The 15,405-nt window shown below is 41.7% G+C and overlaps 1 protein-coding gene across 1 annotated transcript; it reads right to left on the bottom strand.

Moving 5' to 3' along the window:
- Positions 1–129: 129 nt before the first annotated feature.
- LOC146367427 (regulator of nonsense transcripts 1-like) lies at positions 130–13,982 on the bottom strand. The gene is made up of 24 exons (XM_084911622.1): positions 13,596–13,982; positions 12,859–12,995; positions 12,464–12,553; positions 11,709–11,876; positions 11,438–11,618; positions 10,727–10,888; positions 10,313–10,397; positions 10,028–10,126; positions 9,107–9,215; positions 8,824–8,983; positions 8,592–8,710; positions 8,239–8,403; positions 7,854–7,968; positions 5,906–6,049; positions 5,588–5,801; positions 5,148–5,265; positions 4,725–4,881; positions 4,371–4,513; positions 4,108–4,282; positions 3,767–3,848; positions 3,514–3,675; positions 3,157–3,413; positions 2,888–3,007; positions 130–2,529 (listed from the first exon to the last, which is right to left on the bottom strand). The coding sequence occupies exons 1-23, from the start codon at positions 13,764–13,766 to the stop codon at positions 2,891–2,893; spliced, it is 3,330 nt and encodes a 1,109-aa protein (XP_084767748.1). The 5' UTR covers positions 13,767–13,982; the 3' UTR covers positions 130–2,529; positions 2,888–2,890.
- Positions 13,983–15,405: the final 1,423 nt, after the last annotated feature.

Below are 15,405 nucleotides of genomic sequence, written 5' to 3'. Positions count from 1 at the left end.
TATTGGTGTAATGAGATTTTGCAATATGAGAATCCTCCTGTTGTTTTGCCCTCTTAAGCAGATTAAAGAGAACTCCACATGCTAGTAATTCAGCTCACAGGAGAAATAAAAGACTCAAATCAAGCTGAATGAGCAAAAAGAAGCAAACTTTAATTTTCCAAGATTATTAACACAAGATTTTCTTTTTGTGAGTACACTTTTTAAGCACCAACATCAGTTAGTGGGAAGAAAACAAAAACAAAAAACAGTGCAGCAAACATAAAAACATTGTTCACTTCAGCTTTAAACAGCAATAAGCCAAACAAGGTCACAGCAAAAGTACAGAGGAAGAACTCAAAAGTTAGCCTCAGTTCATAAGACATGCAAAAACCATGTGTAGGTTTGAGATGTTTTATATGTTGGTGATTTTTATGTAAAAGGTAAAGCAGAGCAGTTTCCAAAGTTGAAGATGTGGAGTCTAAGAATAATTTAGAGCAAATCTACAGATATATAAATGGGGTGAGACTATTAATTTGATGTCCTACACAGCATAAAGACACACCTACTTAACTTGACTATTGTAGCATTAAAGAAAAACCAATAATTCACTCTTCGCAGGTTTCATTCCTGTGGATGCCTTTTCTCTTTGGCAGCCTGAGCACTCTTCACCACACGCTCTGCCCTCTTAGCATCTACAACAGGATGTTAAAATGATTAAAAGACGCTTTGGCTCAGAGTGGACAATCCAAAGCCATTACCGCTCAGAAAATGACAAAGTTCTTCAGTATTGTGGATTCAACAACATAAAAAGGAAAGCTTTTAGCATCACATGGATAACATGAGGCGGTGAAAGATACTGATGTAAGCTTCACTAGTGCGAAACGAGAACTTACAACACCGAGTACTGAAACAGAGATACAAAGTTCATCATAGACCAAACTAACTGCTCTGTCCTCAACATGATTGTACTACTGCTTTAACAGTTTCACTCTTCTATAGGTTAAAGACTAACAAAAAGCAAAGAAAATCAAGAGGAATGGGGTGGGTGGGTGGTGCTTATCTACATAAATGTTAAACTTGGGTTACATGTGTTCGTAATTTGAAGGTAACTTCACCTAAGATGTGTAACCTCTAAATGTGTCATCGGTCGACTTCTCAAATGCATCATCAAAACATCTGTGTCCAACGTGGTGAAACCAAGTTGTCCGTTGTACAGTTGAGCCTTACATGTTTTCACCCTCCTTTTCAGTGAGCATTCATGTCAAGTACTCCACCACGTGTACCATTTACACCTCTGTCTCACCGTCTGCATGTTTTATGACGTCTGACTTCAGGGCAAGGCTCTTTGGGAAGTTCTGCCCTCTTGATTCGGCTTATCAGGCGCTTTCAGCTATATGTGCTTGGCGACTGCTATCTGCTAGCTTTAGCAGCTTTGGGGGAGGGGTCAGCAGAAAAGAATGACAGCTTTATTCAGTTACAAGCTGGTTACAGTGCCCTCACTCGTCCTTTTGCACTATTAAAAAGACACAAAGAAGAACAACAAAACAAAACAAAAACAAAAACAAAAACAAAATTATCTCACGATCCGCAGGTCTTTGGAGCTCAGATTTGGAGACAAAAATGTTTTTCTTTTTTACGTTTACACATTTAAGAGCTTCTTCCACCACTTTGTTCTTTGCAGACCACCTAGGGAAAGACCCGCCTTGAAAGATGGCCAACTACACTAGCTTGCGTCACTGAAAACCCTCAATGAAAAGAGCCTTTATTTAGAAAACTTTCCAACTCAAAGCTGAGAAAGCAAAGCAAATGACCCATAACTGGTTAGTCCTCAAATTTCTTTTAAACCTCTGAGGCACAGCACCACAAGCATTTCTGAGTTCTGTTGAGCCAAACGTTTCTCCCGGTTGCTTAAAAATGTGATCAAATGCAGAACCTCGATTCAAGCTTTGAGTTTAAAAAAGTTGCCATGTCAACTGCTTCAAGAGCTGCGTCTCCATTTGTTTTTCTCTCTCACTCCAAGTCACAGTGGACGTCCTGTTGTTAGCTTGGAGGACTTGTGTGAGACACCTCTTCTCCTTCTTTCTCAGCTTTTGGAGCAAGAATCCCAACCACACCGCCTGGAGATCCGAGGGTTCGGGGGCACGCGAGGGACAAGATGACGCAGTCGGCCCCTTTCCCCCCTCCAGAATGCCTCAGATCTTTTCGCCCTCCTCGACCTGTTGAAGGTCTCACCTCTCCCAACTGCGCCGCTCCGAGGACAACAGCTTTCTCCTTTGCTATGTCTTCGCGTGTGAGCAGCAGTGCCTTCTCTCCTCTACCAGTCTCCCACTCTTTCCGTCTTGCTCTCGTCCTGTCCAGCTCTACTCCCATTTTTACTCTCACTCTTGTGATTGGTTGGTTTCTCACGGTCTCTCTCCTGTTACTTTCACACAGTGGTGCTTCGGTTGTAGCAGTGGAAAACGGGTATCCATGTTTGTTCTTTTTTGTTATTACCCAGATTAAAATACCAATGAACTAAGCTTCACACAGGCCTAGCTCCTTTCCTGCAACCTGCAAGACAAACACACTTGTTTCAGAGAATATTCATTTAGCTTTTCAATGCACTGCAACATACACATTGTATCAGACTCTGAAATTAATCCAAGTCTCTTAAATGTTAAATAAAAAGTTGGAGAAACCGGTTAGTAAGTTCAGCTTAACATAAAGATAAAAACGGCTTGCCTGATGTGCAAGGGCAACAAAACCCACACAACAGCACATCGAGCTCTGGCACGTGTGTTCAAAGTTAAAGTTTAAAGTAAGTGCTAACCTATGTGTTAAAAGCTCATGATAGCATAATTTAATCAAAAAAGTTGAACTACTCCTTTCATTTTAGTGAGTCATCTTAGCCCACAGTGGAATATCTTACAGTCTAGTACTGGGACAGTCCAGTCACACCACCATGGTAGGCCCGCTCCCCCTGGTACGTGGAATCCTGGGACAAAGCCACATCAATCTGAGACTTGAACTCATCTCCAAGGTAACTGTCCTATAACGGGACAAACAAAAAGAGATCAGTCAACAGTTATTCCTTCATTTCCTTCCATGCAGTAGAGAAATCTTGGACATGTTTTTAAGAGAAAATCTGGGCAAATGCTAGACTAGGTCAGAAACAGTTTTTCAGATAAACAAACCAACCTGGGAGAGTTCAGGCTGGGAGAGCCCAGGCTGGCTCATCTGTGACGGCTGGCTCATGTTAATGTAGCCCTGCGTCAGAGGGCCCTGGGAGAACGGCTGGGAGCCCTGGTCCTGGCTAGTCTGGCTTGTAGTCATTTGACCTCCATGCTGTCCGCGGTCTGTTCCACCGCTGTGGTTTCCACGGTTTCTTTGACGGCCACCTCGAGTTCCCCCACCTCCTCCGCTGCCCGATTTGCCCTTTAGACCGCCACCGCGACCTGTTCGTAGATCAAGTCGGGTAACAAAATTCCATTAAACAATTCCTAGCTGCCTTAAGGGGAAACTGGAGGTAGCATGACAAATGTATGCCTTTCTCACCTGCTGTAGGTCCATTCACCTGTCCCAAGTATCCTGGTGGAGGAATCGGAGGCATCACAAGGTTGAAGGGGATTGGGATGTTCATGGAGGACATGGGATTGGCACCTGTGCCAATCATACCGATCTGGTCATGCGTCTGGAAATACATGTTGGACGAACGCCCTGCAGTAGAACGCATGTTAAACGCACTTAGTTAATTATACTTTTTCAGTTGGGGGAAAAAGGTGTGTATGGGGTAAGAAAGACATCTCACCGTTGCTGCTACGATCATAAACAGATCCAGGAATGAGGGCCTCCCTGGCATCATACATAGCTGTGCTCATGAATCGGCCACCCTAAAAAAGAAAACAATAAGAAAGCTCATCTTTGCGTCTTTGCAGTGATGTATTATACTGGTTTATTTTTAGTCCTCAGTTTAGGAGATGACCAAACTTTAAAGTGCACATCCAGTTTTTCATGTACCAAAGCAACAAATATTCATAATCGAAAAACAACAAACAAACAAAAAAACTTTACTTTAGCATCAAAAGCACTGTGTGTGTGTGTAACTAGCACACACACACACACACACACACACACACACACTAAACTCACAGGGTTGATGGTGTTCACCAGCTTGCGGGGCTTGCTGAATTGCATGAGGCTCTCCCTCAGGTTGTTGAGCGGGCCTTCAACCAGGACCTTCTGCTCCTTGTAGTAATTGAGCAGGTGGTTCCACAGAGGCTGCTTGGACAGGGCTTTGGGGTTTCCCACAATGATCACGCCATATCTGTGACAGAGCAAAAGACAGTAACAAATTAGGGTACGTTGTCCTCACAGTGATGGTTTCAAAAAGCTGGTGAGGTTTCTTGCATTACCTGGCCCTGGTGAGTGCCACGTTAAGACGTCTGGGATCATTGAGGAAGCCGATGCCCTGGTGCTCGTTGGCCCTCACGCAGGAGAGGATGATGAAGTCTTTCTCTCTCCCTTGGAAAGCATCAACACTGGCTATTTCCACTTCCTGCACAAAGTATGAAGACATTCTTGGGTGAGGTGTTTTATATTTTATTCCAACACTAAACACAAGTGCCTGAAATTCTTTGGTCCTGTGTCCTGCGTAGGTGCTACAACAAGTGTTTGGCCTCTCCTTTAAGGATTCAGGTATTTTATTAGTTTAGACTGAATCAATTTAACATTCATTTGAAGTTTGAATGAAACATTTCTCAGTCTACCTGGTAGAGTTTGGTGTGGAGGGAGCCACTGAACTGCATGTACTGGACCAGATAGGACCTCTGACCCTCATAGGGAGTGATGATACCAATCTGATCAGGTTTTGCTCCAGCCTTCAGCAACCTCGTTGTTATTTTCTCCACATTGGCTGCCTCAGTCCTGCATGAACAAGTAGAGTGAGTAGAATGATTTTTCTTTTGAATATAGAAAATCTGAAGTAACACAGGAATCTATTAACCTTGACTATAAACAGATGAGACATCACTTCAAGCATACAGTGTTTCTGAGCACCTAAGTCATCTACTTTATATCAGGATTGTTCGAAGTGATTCAGAAAATTTATGCTGTCAAATATTGGCTATTTTCAGGCATCATTTAGACACTAAAAGGCAGACACAGGCAACAGAGTCCAAGAAAGTTGGCACCTGTTCAAATAAGATGTTCCAGAGCTAGCAATTTCCTCTTGGCCTTGGGTGACATAGAAGAACATCGGCTTGTCTGGTTGGGGCCACTGGAAGTCGAAGCCTTTTTTCACACGGTCCGCTGCAGAAAGAACAAACAGATTATGGTGTGCAGTCTGGTACACTTAATAATCACATTAATAAGCTGGATATGATTAGCGACAGGCTGTGTTACATCTATGAGTCAGCTGCCAGATGACTACATTTTAGAAGAGCATAAAAAACAAATGCAAATGTTTTACAGCCTAGAGTGGGTTTTAAAGAAATATCCAACACATAAAGTGTCACATAAAGCAGCATATACAGACGCTAAAGATCTTTATTTATTTACTTTTAAGTGTCTGTACTGGTAAGAAATGAGGAAATGTAAGGTTGTTACAAAGGTTGCTTTCTTTCCATCTCACCAGCAGTGACTCCGTTCTGCAGAGAACCCTCATAAAAGATGTTGGAGGGGAAGGCACTGAGGGCCGGGTGCATGCGGTACTGGACCTGCAGACGGATTGGTCGGATCCCCAAAACTACAAGACGCTCGAACAGAGACTGGGACAGACCTGCTTTAGCTGCCTTCTTACACATCACCACAGGTCCCAGCTGGCAGTGATCACCCACAAGTATCAACTACGAAGAAAATAAACACATCGTTACAAATTGCAGCAGTTTAAGCTGATCACTAATACTGCAGATTACTGATCAAGTGTTATTTTCACTTATGGAGCTCCTACCTGCTTGGCTCCAAGGACTACAGGCACCATGCACTCTGGCTCGGTGGCCTGGGTGCTCTCATCGATCAGGATAGATCTGAACTGCATCTTCGCCAGACGAGGATCTCCTGCCCCAACGCATGTACAGCAGATCACGTCAGCATTCTGGCAAAGAGAAAAGAGAGAAAGTTGAGTTTCATTATGATGAAGTATCACTTACTTGTTTTTTTTCCTTAATAAACCATCACAATGATGAATAATATTTTAGTAAAAAGTTAATGGAAAGTCTCATCATACAAACTATGACAAAAAAATATGGATGAATACACATTACTGTGCCTAGCACTGTCATAAACAGGACATACAGGTCCTTCTCAAAAAATTAGCATATTGTAATAAAGTTCATTATTTTCTGTAATGTACTGATAAACATTAGACTTTCATATATTTTAGATTCATTACACACAACTGAAGTAGTTCAAGCCTTTCATTGTTTTAATATTGATGATTTTGGCATACAGCTCATGAAAACCCAAAGTTCCTATCTCAAAAAATTAGCATATCATGAAAAGGTTCTCTAAACGAGCTATTAACCTAATCATCTGAATCAACGAATTAACTAAACACCTGCAAAAGATTCCTGAGGCTTTTGAAAACTCCCAGCCTGGTTCATTACTCAAAACCGCAATCATGGGTAAGACTGCCGACCTGACTGCTGTCCAGAAGGCCATCATTGACACCCTCAAGCAAGAGGGTAAGACACAGAAAGAAATTTCTGAACGAATAGGCTGTTCCCAGAGTGCTGTATCAAGGCACCTCAGTGGGAAGTCTGTGGGAAGGAAAAAGTGTGGCCTGAGGAAGATTGTGGAGAAGGACCGATTCCAGACCTTGGGGGACCTGCGGAAGCAGTGGACTGAGACTGGAGTAGAAACATCCAGAGCCACCGTGTACAGGCGTGTGCAGGAAATGGGCTACAGGTGCCGCATTCCCCAGGTCAAGCCATTTTTGAACCAGAAACAGCGGCAGAAGCGCCTGACCTGGGCTACAGAGAAGCAGCGCTGGACTGTTGCTCAGTGGTCCAAAGTACTTTTTTCGGATGAAAGCAACTTTTGCATGTCATTCGGAAATCAAGGTGCCAGAGTCTGGAGGAAGACTGGGGAGAGGGAAATGCCAAAATGCCTGAAGTCCAGTGTCAAGTACCCACAGTCAGTGATGGTCTGGGGTGCCATGTCAGCTGCTGGTGTTGGTCCATTGTGTTTTATCAAGGGCAGGGTCAATGCAGCTAGCTATCAGGAGATTTTGGAGCACTTCATGCTTCCATCTGCTTAAAAGCTTTATGGAGATGAAGATTTCATTTTTCAGCACGACCTGGCACCTGCTCACAGTGCCAAAACCACTGGTAAATGGTTTACTGACCATGGTGTTACTGTGCTCAATTGGCCTGCCAACTCTCCTGACCTGAACCCCATAAAGAATCTGTGGGATATTGTGAAGAGAAAGTTGAGAGACGCAAGACCCAACACTCTGGATGAGCTTAAGGCCGCTATCGAAGCATCCTGGGCCTCCATAACACCTCAGCAGTGCCACAGGCTGATTGCCTCCATGCCACGCCGCACTGAAGCAGTCATTTCTGCAAAAGGATTCCCGACCATGTATTGAGTGCATAACTGAACATAATTATTTGAAGGTTGACTTTTTTTGTATTAAAAACACTTTTCTTTTATTGGTCGGATGAAATATGCTAATTTTTTTAGATAGGAATTTTGGGTTTTCATGAGCTGTATGCCAAAATCATCAATATTAAAACAATAAAAGGCTTGAACTACTTCAGTTGTGTGTAATGAATCTAAAATATATGAAAGTCTAATGTTTATCAGTACATTACAGAAAATAATGAACTTTATCACAATATGCTAATTTTTTGAGAAGGACCTGTATTTAGAGTTCAGCAAGTCAGCAAATGACACACCATAAGCAACTCTCTCTCAGCAGTGCGCCTCAGAGCTCTGTAGCGCTTCTCATCTGAGGAGGACAGCTCTCCAGTCTCATCCTTCAGCTGTTGGAGTTTCTGAAGCTCTGGCATACTGCAGGCATGAACACATTTATCAGAGTGTGAGATCAGTGTTGTGTTTGTGTGCAAAGATTGTGTGCTGCTCTGACACAAACTGTTATAATACAACATCATAATCTTAGTTGTGGTTCCCCTAAACAGTTTTAGACTGACTGTGTAAAACTAAAGCATGTATGGTAGTTTTATTGAATCAATACAGACCAACAGCTAGTCCAACTCTTTAAAAAGAAGAAAAAACAGGCTAATCACAAATGCACAAAAAAGATAGACAGATGTGTGTTACCTGTCCATATTACGGGTCTGGTTGTGCAGAGCCAGGAATGACACTGGTGAGTCTATGGCCTCTCTGCTCTTGGCACAGAGTCTCACCACCTTGAGCCCTGTTTGGTGAATCTTCTCAGTGAGCTGATCAACTGCAATATTACTGGGAGCACAAACCAGCACAGGCCTGGGAAGACAATTTTAAACCGTATTAATGGTCTTTTTTCTAATTATTTATTTCAGCCAGGACTAAGGTCATAAAGACTTCAAGGAATATTGTAAAAACAAAACAAAACATTAAGTTAAATGTAGAGTAAATAAAGAATAAAACAGAAAGGTGGCATTACAAAAAAAGACTAGAGACAAGTTTCGTACCCATTTCCTTGTCTGGCCAGGTGGTACACAATGGTGGCAGAGGTGACCGTCTTTCCTGTGCCAGGTGGGCCCTGGATCAGACTGAGGGGGCGCTGCAGCACTGTTTTCACAGCGTACACCTGCATCACAAAACAAAAAAATCCATGTGATCTCTGACAGGACAAAGTCCAAGAGGCCAGGTAGCAAGCAAAACTCATTTCAGTCATGTAACACGCCTTCTTCTCCAACTCACCTGGGAGTGGTTAAGGTCAGGGAGGCCTTGAGCAGTGAAGCGTTTGGGCAGCTGGCACTTGATGACCACATCTTCTACCTCATGTCCCAGCAGTTTGTGGTAGATGTAACCAGACACTGAAGTCTCATCCACAGCAAATGTCTTCAGAGCACTCTGCATCCTGAAAAGAATTGTTTTTTTTTTTTTAACAAAACACTGTTATTGTAACTGATACAGAACTTTAGGCTTCAGGTCTTTATTGCACTAATCACATCAAATACAAGAGTGCACAGATTTGAAATACCTATCAAAGGAAGTGGACTTCCACACAAAGTCCACCTGAAAGATGTGAGGGATCTCCACTGGAGCCCCGGCACTGCTCCTTAACTCGATGGCTATTTCATCACCATAATCTGAGACAGAAGGTCAAGGAAACCGCTAATGCTTCCATATGTACTGGAGTAACAAAAACATTTCATTTCTGGCACTGTATGTCTTACCCAGATTATTCCCCAACTGGACTCACAGATATCTAAAATGTATCATTAGGAATAACTTCCTATTTTAAAAGTGCATCCATCCCAAACTCCAAAATTCCAATAATTTATGAGCGGTCTCTCACAAGTACTGAGGGACAATCACAGTCTTCTTCTGCATGTAAAATTGTAAGCAGCAGCTACTCTGTCCTTTAATGAAATGCAAACCCAGCTGCACAACAGTGCATGTAGAATGTTTTGGGTTTGAAAGAAGTGAATAAAAAGGTCTGCATGAAAGTTTTACATAACTTTTGCCTTTCTGCAATTCATTTTTGAATGCAAGTCATGCAAACACTGCTTTGCATTTCTGGTTAAAACACCTAAAGTGATTCAGTCTCTACTTCGTGTTAGTTTCATTAACACTAAATGTTAAAACTGTGGAGGAGAGTCACTAAAAATGCAATGATCCACAGCCTTGGATTGTACTTGTGGTGTAGTGTAAACTAGAAATTAAGAAATTATCCTGTATAAACAAGATCTAAATATAGAAATTGTTTCCAAAATACACTGGAGCATGAAGGAAGACAAGTTTGTTTATATGGCTGTAGTTTTACACAGCCGCCACTAGGTGTTCCTAAAGATCCATACATCACCTTACCTGTAGTTTTAAATGTGTATAAACAGATTATATGGTTAAACTGTAGTGTGTAGCTTGGGGATGGTATGCCTATTCAAAGTCATAAGGATACTGTCAGGGACTTTGATGACATGCCCAATGCCTTTCCAAGGAGGGGCCAGGTCTCCTTTGTATCTCAGGCAAATTTCATCTCCCTGCATCAGCCGCATATCTAAAGGACGGGTGATGAGACAAAATATTTTTTAAAATGCACATTAAGAAAAAAAAATTCAAAATGAGTGCAAAGGATTATAAAATCATACAACCCAATAAGTTTAAAGAGTGCACACACAAATCACAAAGTCACATAGTATGAAGTGATGGCTGTAAACTTCACAGTGAAACTACTGCTACATACCTGAGTCTGTCTTGGGAAGGGTGAAATAAGCAATCCTCTTCTTATTCAGGCCCAAGTCCCATCTTACTGTGATGTTGTCTTGTGTCTGTTGAGAAATAAATTAATAATAAAATTATAATTAATATATAAATTATATTCTAAAAATAATAAATGTAAACAACAGAAACAGCAATGACGCTCATCCATTTTTCAAAATTATCATACACAATAAAAACTATGAGTACGTTTTGGTTACAAAATCCTCAAGAAGTAAATGCAGAAAACCCCTGGCTATAAATCTAAGCTTTTAAGTAGTACAGCAAAAAAAAACGAATTCACTTACAAACAAAACAAATAGCTAACTCGTTGTGTGACCAGCAATCACCAAGTACTGTGACAAGAAATCATACAAACTGTAATCAAGTTGTTTGTTACCTGTGACTCTTTGAGTTTCTTATCATAGTCAGCTTCCAGCTTCACAAGAGGACCAAAAATGTTTTGGTACTGGTAGGCATCCTCATAGCGAAGCAGGACATGTTGGGGCTCCTCATCTACTCCAGGCTTTTCCAGGTCCTCCAAGGTTGCTGTGGGATTTTCCTACCAAGGAAAAAATAAAGAAAAAGAAAAAACAAACCCACCCACCCACACGTCAGATCGTGCATGATAAGATTAAAAATGTGGATAGAAAAGCAAAAAAATATTTAGAGATGGGCAGGTAACTTTGTGGTGAAAAATAGTAGATTCAAACTAAGAAACATCCAAATAATTTGGTATGTAAGCACAGTGGAATCCATAAATCTTATGATAGATCATTACTATTTTGCTGCTTCAGTTTTAGGTTCCTGCATTAGGTCTGCTGGCTCACTACCTTAACGTTAGTCTATTTGAACACATGAATAGAACCAAAGCCAGTATTTAGTACAGTTATATATTTGCAAATATAACAAGTCAAAAACATCTGGAGGAAAAAAGATTAATGTTCTAGCAGGCACATGAAACAGACAGTGCAGACATTTCCGTTACATTATTTGCATAACAGACAGATGTATAAATTCATCTGGTTAAGTGTAACTATATAGATAAGTCTGATCCACACTCAAATTCGTGCTGTGGAATATTTACATAGTGAAGGTGGTGTGACAGTACCTTCCACAGCTCCTCCAGCTTGTTGATCTGCTGGGCAGTGATCTGGCGTGCCCGGAGCTGCTCCTGTTCTGAGGGAATTTTGACCAACCAGGAAAGAAAGCAGCGGTCCTGGATTAAAGGCTGCCACTGTGAGCTGTCCCAGTTGATGTCTTTCAGGCTACTCTGGCTAGCACATGGCTGCCTGTGTTAAAATCAAAACAAAAAAGTCAAACATAATTTGTTTAAATGACCCCTATGGGTGAACAGTCAGCTACTCAGGTTTTGCCCTTACCTGCACAGTAACACCACAACTGAGTCAGCCTTGGCAGGAATGAAGCCAAGCAAGAAGACGTTGCGACAGCCACAGTTGTAGCACTCCAAAACAGTTTCCCCCAGGGGGCCATCTTTATGCAGGGTCACCTCCTTGGACTTTGCCCTCACCAGGTGGTTAACAATGTGGCTACAAGTGAGTAGAATAGCAATTAAGGCACTAGCTGGAAAAAAAAGCAAGACTGTGCATTCAGTACACTAATAATTCTTACTTTCCAAGTCTCAGCTCAACATGTTCTAACCATGCAATTGTCGTCTCAAAACCCCACTGTGCAGTGACAGAATTATGAAAACTGATTTTTCTATAATGTCAAAGCAAATACACTGTGTGTGTTTACTAAAAGAGCTGAATGAATAGGGAATGCTTTGTATGACAGAGGTGATCCACAATAGTCTGGTTTTAACTGTAGCAGTTCAGGAAATAATACAGTACTAGGTTAAACAGTTCTTTACTTTGGATTTCAAAATTAAACATTAGCCTAAGTGGCCTTTCACAGTCAAACAATCTTCTTTGACTTCTGCCTTAAGTCAACAATAAAACTATAGTCATCCATTTTTAATAGCTGTTTCACAACAAAACAGAAACTCATTATTACAGTCACTGTACTCGTCTAACTAAAGGATAGTGCACCTGTAAAATGATCCCCTCAAGTGTTATTTAGTTAAGACCCAACATAGGACGGAGCAAAAAGAGGCTGGTAAGTGAGTGCATCTTACCTGCCAGAAGTGTTTCCACGGCCGTTGCAAAACCACTTCTTGCTGGTGTTGCAGTAGACCACACAGGCTGGATCGTGAATCCCACAATAACTGAAGGAGAGTCAAAATTGAACAAGAAATGCAAAGCATTTTTATATAAAAGACCACACAGAAAAAGAGTCAGAAAACAGGGAAATTGCTTGCACTTCCCCAACTTATACTCTTACAAGACCTCTGGTGTGGCAAACCCACATATTAAAACCAAAAATCAACTGGCAGTAGCCTTTTACAGCTGTGTAAAGCAACAATGCATGCACAATAAATCCAAACTGCAAACAGAGACCATAAAGCAACAAAATAAAATGACACAAGCACATGATGACAGGCAATTCAGAAACATTAGTCTGGTCCTTTACCTGCAAGCATGCACAGGAAGGTCCTTGGTATAGTAAGTGTCCTCCTCATCCTCCTCAAAGTTCAACTCTGCCAGTAATTGGCTGGCCTTCACAACAGGGTCGTCTCCATTCTGTAACACACCATCAGGGCCATTGACCTGAGGAGACAAACGAATTTAAGAGTCATGAAACGAAACTTATTGTCGACATTATGCATTATATGCCACAGGATCACACAACGTCAACTGATACTGGAAAAGATGGGCGCCAAACTGGGCAGTCAACCAGACCGATGAAGTCTTATGTAATGTAATTTTTCTACAGCAGCAGTCATATTGTCCCATCATTAAACGGACTGTTGACAGTATTAGAATAATTGCCTCTACTGACCAGTGATTGTTATTTTTCAGTGACAATGTATTCAGTGCATATAACTACTAGTAAGAGAAAGAAATAACTGCCGGTACATATATGTATGGGCATTTTTGCTGGTCTACCACGCAGAAAATTCAGTCTTAGTTCATATAGCAATAAAGTCCAGTGGCTTTACATGCTAGTTATATTGGCATGCTAGCTATATTAGCCGTGAGCTAAGCTGGCTAGTTGCCGTGCTAGCCATTAGCGGAATAAAAGCATGGTAACGGAGGCAAGGCGTCAGATGCTAACGATGTTGTTAGCCAGCGTTAGCTGATTCACGTTTTGTCAACACAGCAGGACCTTCACTCATGCACAGAAACGGCGTGAATAACCACACGAACCTGGCCGTCTAGCTGACTCTGGGTTTGGCCTTGAGTCTGGGTCTGGCTCGGCAGGGTAAAATCGGTGAAGTCGTACTCGGAGCCCTGAGTGTCCGCTCCCAGCAGCTCGGCTTCCTCGGTGTCCAGGAACGTTAGAGTCTGCGAGCTCGGCCCGTACGCCTCGACACTCATGTTTTTCACCCTTTTGTCAGCGGTATTTTGGCTGTTGCTACAATATTCCACAAACTGTTGATGCTTCAGATCAAACCGAACAACGGAGACAAGCTAATAATGAGAAAATGACAAACAGTGGTGGCAAGAGAGAAAGACAGGGGGAGCCTTGATCTCGGCGGCGTTCCGTTCGTCTTCTCCACCCCCGCTCCTTTCCTCTCATCCCTCAGTACCACTTGTCTCCTATAGGAAGTCACCTGTAGGAAGCGAGAGAAGGCAAGGAGACAAGAAGACAGGTGCCGATAGAATAGGGACAGGTGTCAACTGAATGCTCAAATATCTATATATCTATAGATATAAATCTATAGATATATATACTCTTTGAAAAAAGTTTATTATTATGCACTGTCAAACTTTATGACTCCATAAACTGTCTTACACTACATTTAACTGTTAAAATTAAATGTTCAAAATTAAAGATAAATCAAGAATGCAGGAAGCACATTTGCAGTATCACAACTTTTATTATATTTTGAATGTATCTAGCAGGAGGACCTTAAAGGGAAAAAACCCATCAGGACTGGTTTGCATAGCCAGCAGGCCCCATGAAAATGCCTTCAAAATAAAAGGTTTTGATTTTATTTATTTAAAAATGTATTTGTTTGTCCTTATTAGTTAACACAGAGAATAACAAAACAGCATTGTTCTGTCAGAAACATCTGCATCTGTGATACCTTCATCCATCCATCCATTTTCTTCCGTTTATCCAGTTCAGGGTCACAGGGCTGCTGGAGCCTATTCCAGCTGTCATAGGGTGAGAGGCAGTGTACATCCTGGCAGTCTATTGCAGGGCTAACACAGAGAGACAGAGAACTGTTCACACTCATGGGGAAAAAGGCCATACAAAACCATGTACAAAACAATACATTTACACAATAAAATACAGTGGACACTTTACTAATGATTATTACAAAAACATGCAAAGACACATCAGGTATAGATTCAATCTTTTGTAGGTTTGGTTTGTTTTAGGTAGTACTATGATCATACTAAAGTTTCTTTCCAAAAAAGTTGGGATGCTGTGTAAAATGTAAAAACAGCGAAGCATTTGTGTTTAAGACCCACTGATAATGCAGCAGGATAGTGCATTTTGCCCAAATTTTCACTGCAGAAACTCAGAATGGTACTCAGTAGGTTGTATAACCCTTACGTCTTTGTATGCATGCCTGACAAATCCCATGTTTTTAGAGAGAGGATCTCCTTCCAGATCTGAACCAGGGCATCACTGCAATCTGGTAGCGTTGGATGAACTGAAACATAATGTCCCACAGATGTTCTATTGGATTTATGTCAGATCAGTCAGTGGTATCAATTCCTTTATCTTCCAGGAACTGCCTGTATACTCTCACTACATGAGACGGGGTTATTGTTGAGCACCAGCAGGAACCCAGGACCCACCACTAAACTGGTTGTACTGAACGATGATACGGGCAGCACAATGTTCTCCACAGCTTCTCCAGACCTTTCCACGTCTGTCACATGTGCTCAAGGTGAGCCTACTCTCAAATGCTTTAATACCTAAAAAACAAATCACACTTGTTGATAGGGAACAAGTGTGATATGGAAGACGAGCAAGTGGTGGCTGCAGAGAGGGGCCGGC

This window comes from Perissodus microlepis, chromosome 18, assembly GCF_051167445.1.
Source record: "Perissodus microlepis isolate ML-2025 ecotype Zambia chromosome 18, ASM5116744v1, whole genome shotgun sequence".
Classification (NCBI taxonomy): domain Eukaryota; kingdom Metazoa; phylum Chordata; class Actinopteri; order Cichliformes; family Cichlidae; genus Perissodus; species Perissodus microlepis.
The sequence above is the reverse complement of the archived record's forward strand: the minus strand, read 5'-3'. Positions and strand labels throughout refer to the sequence as shown.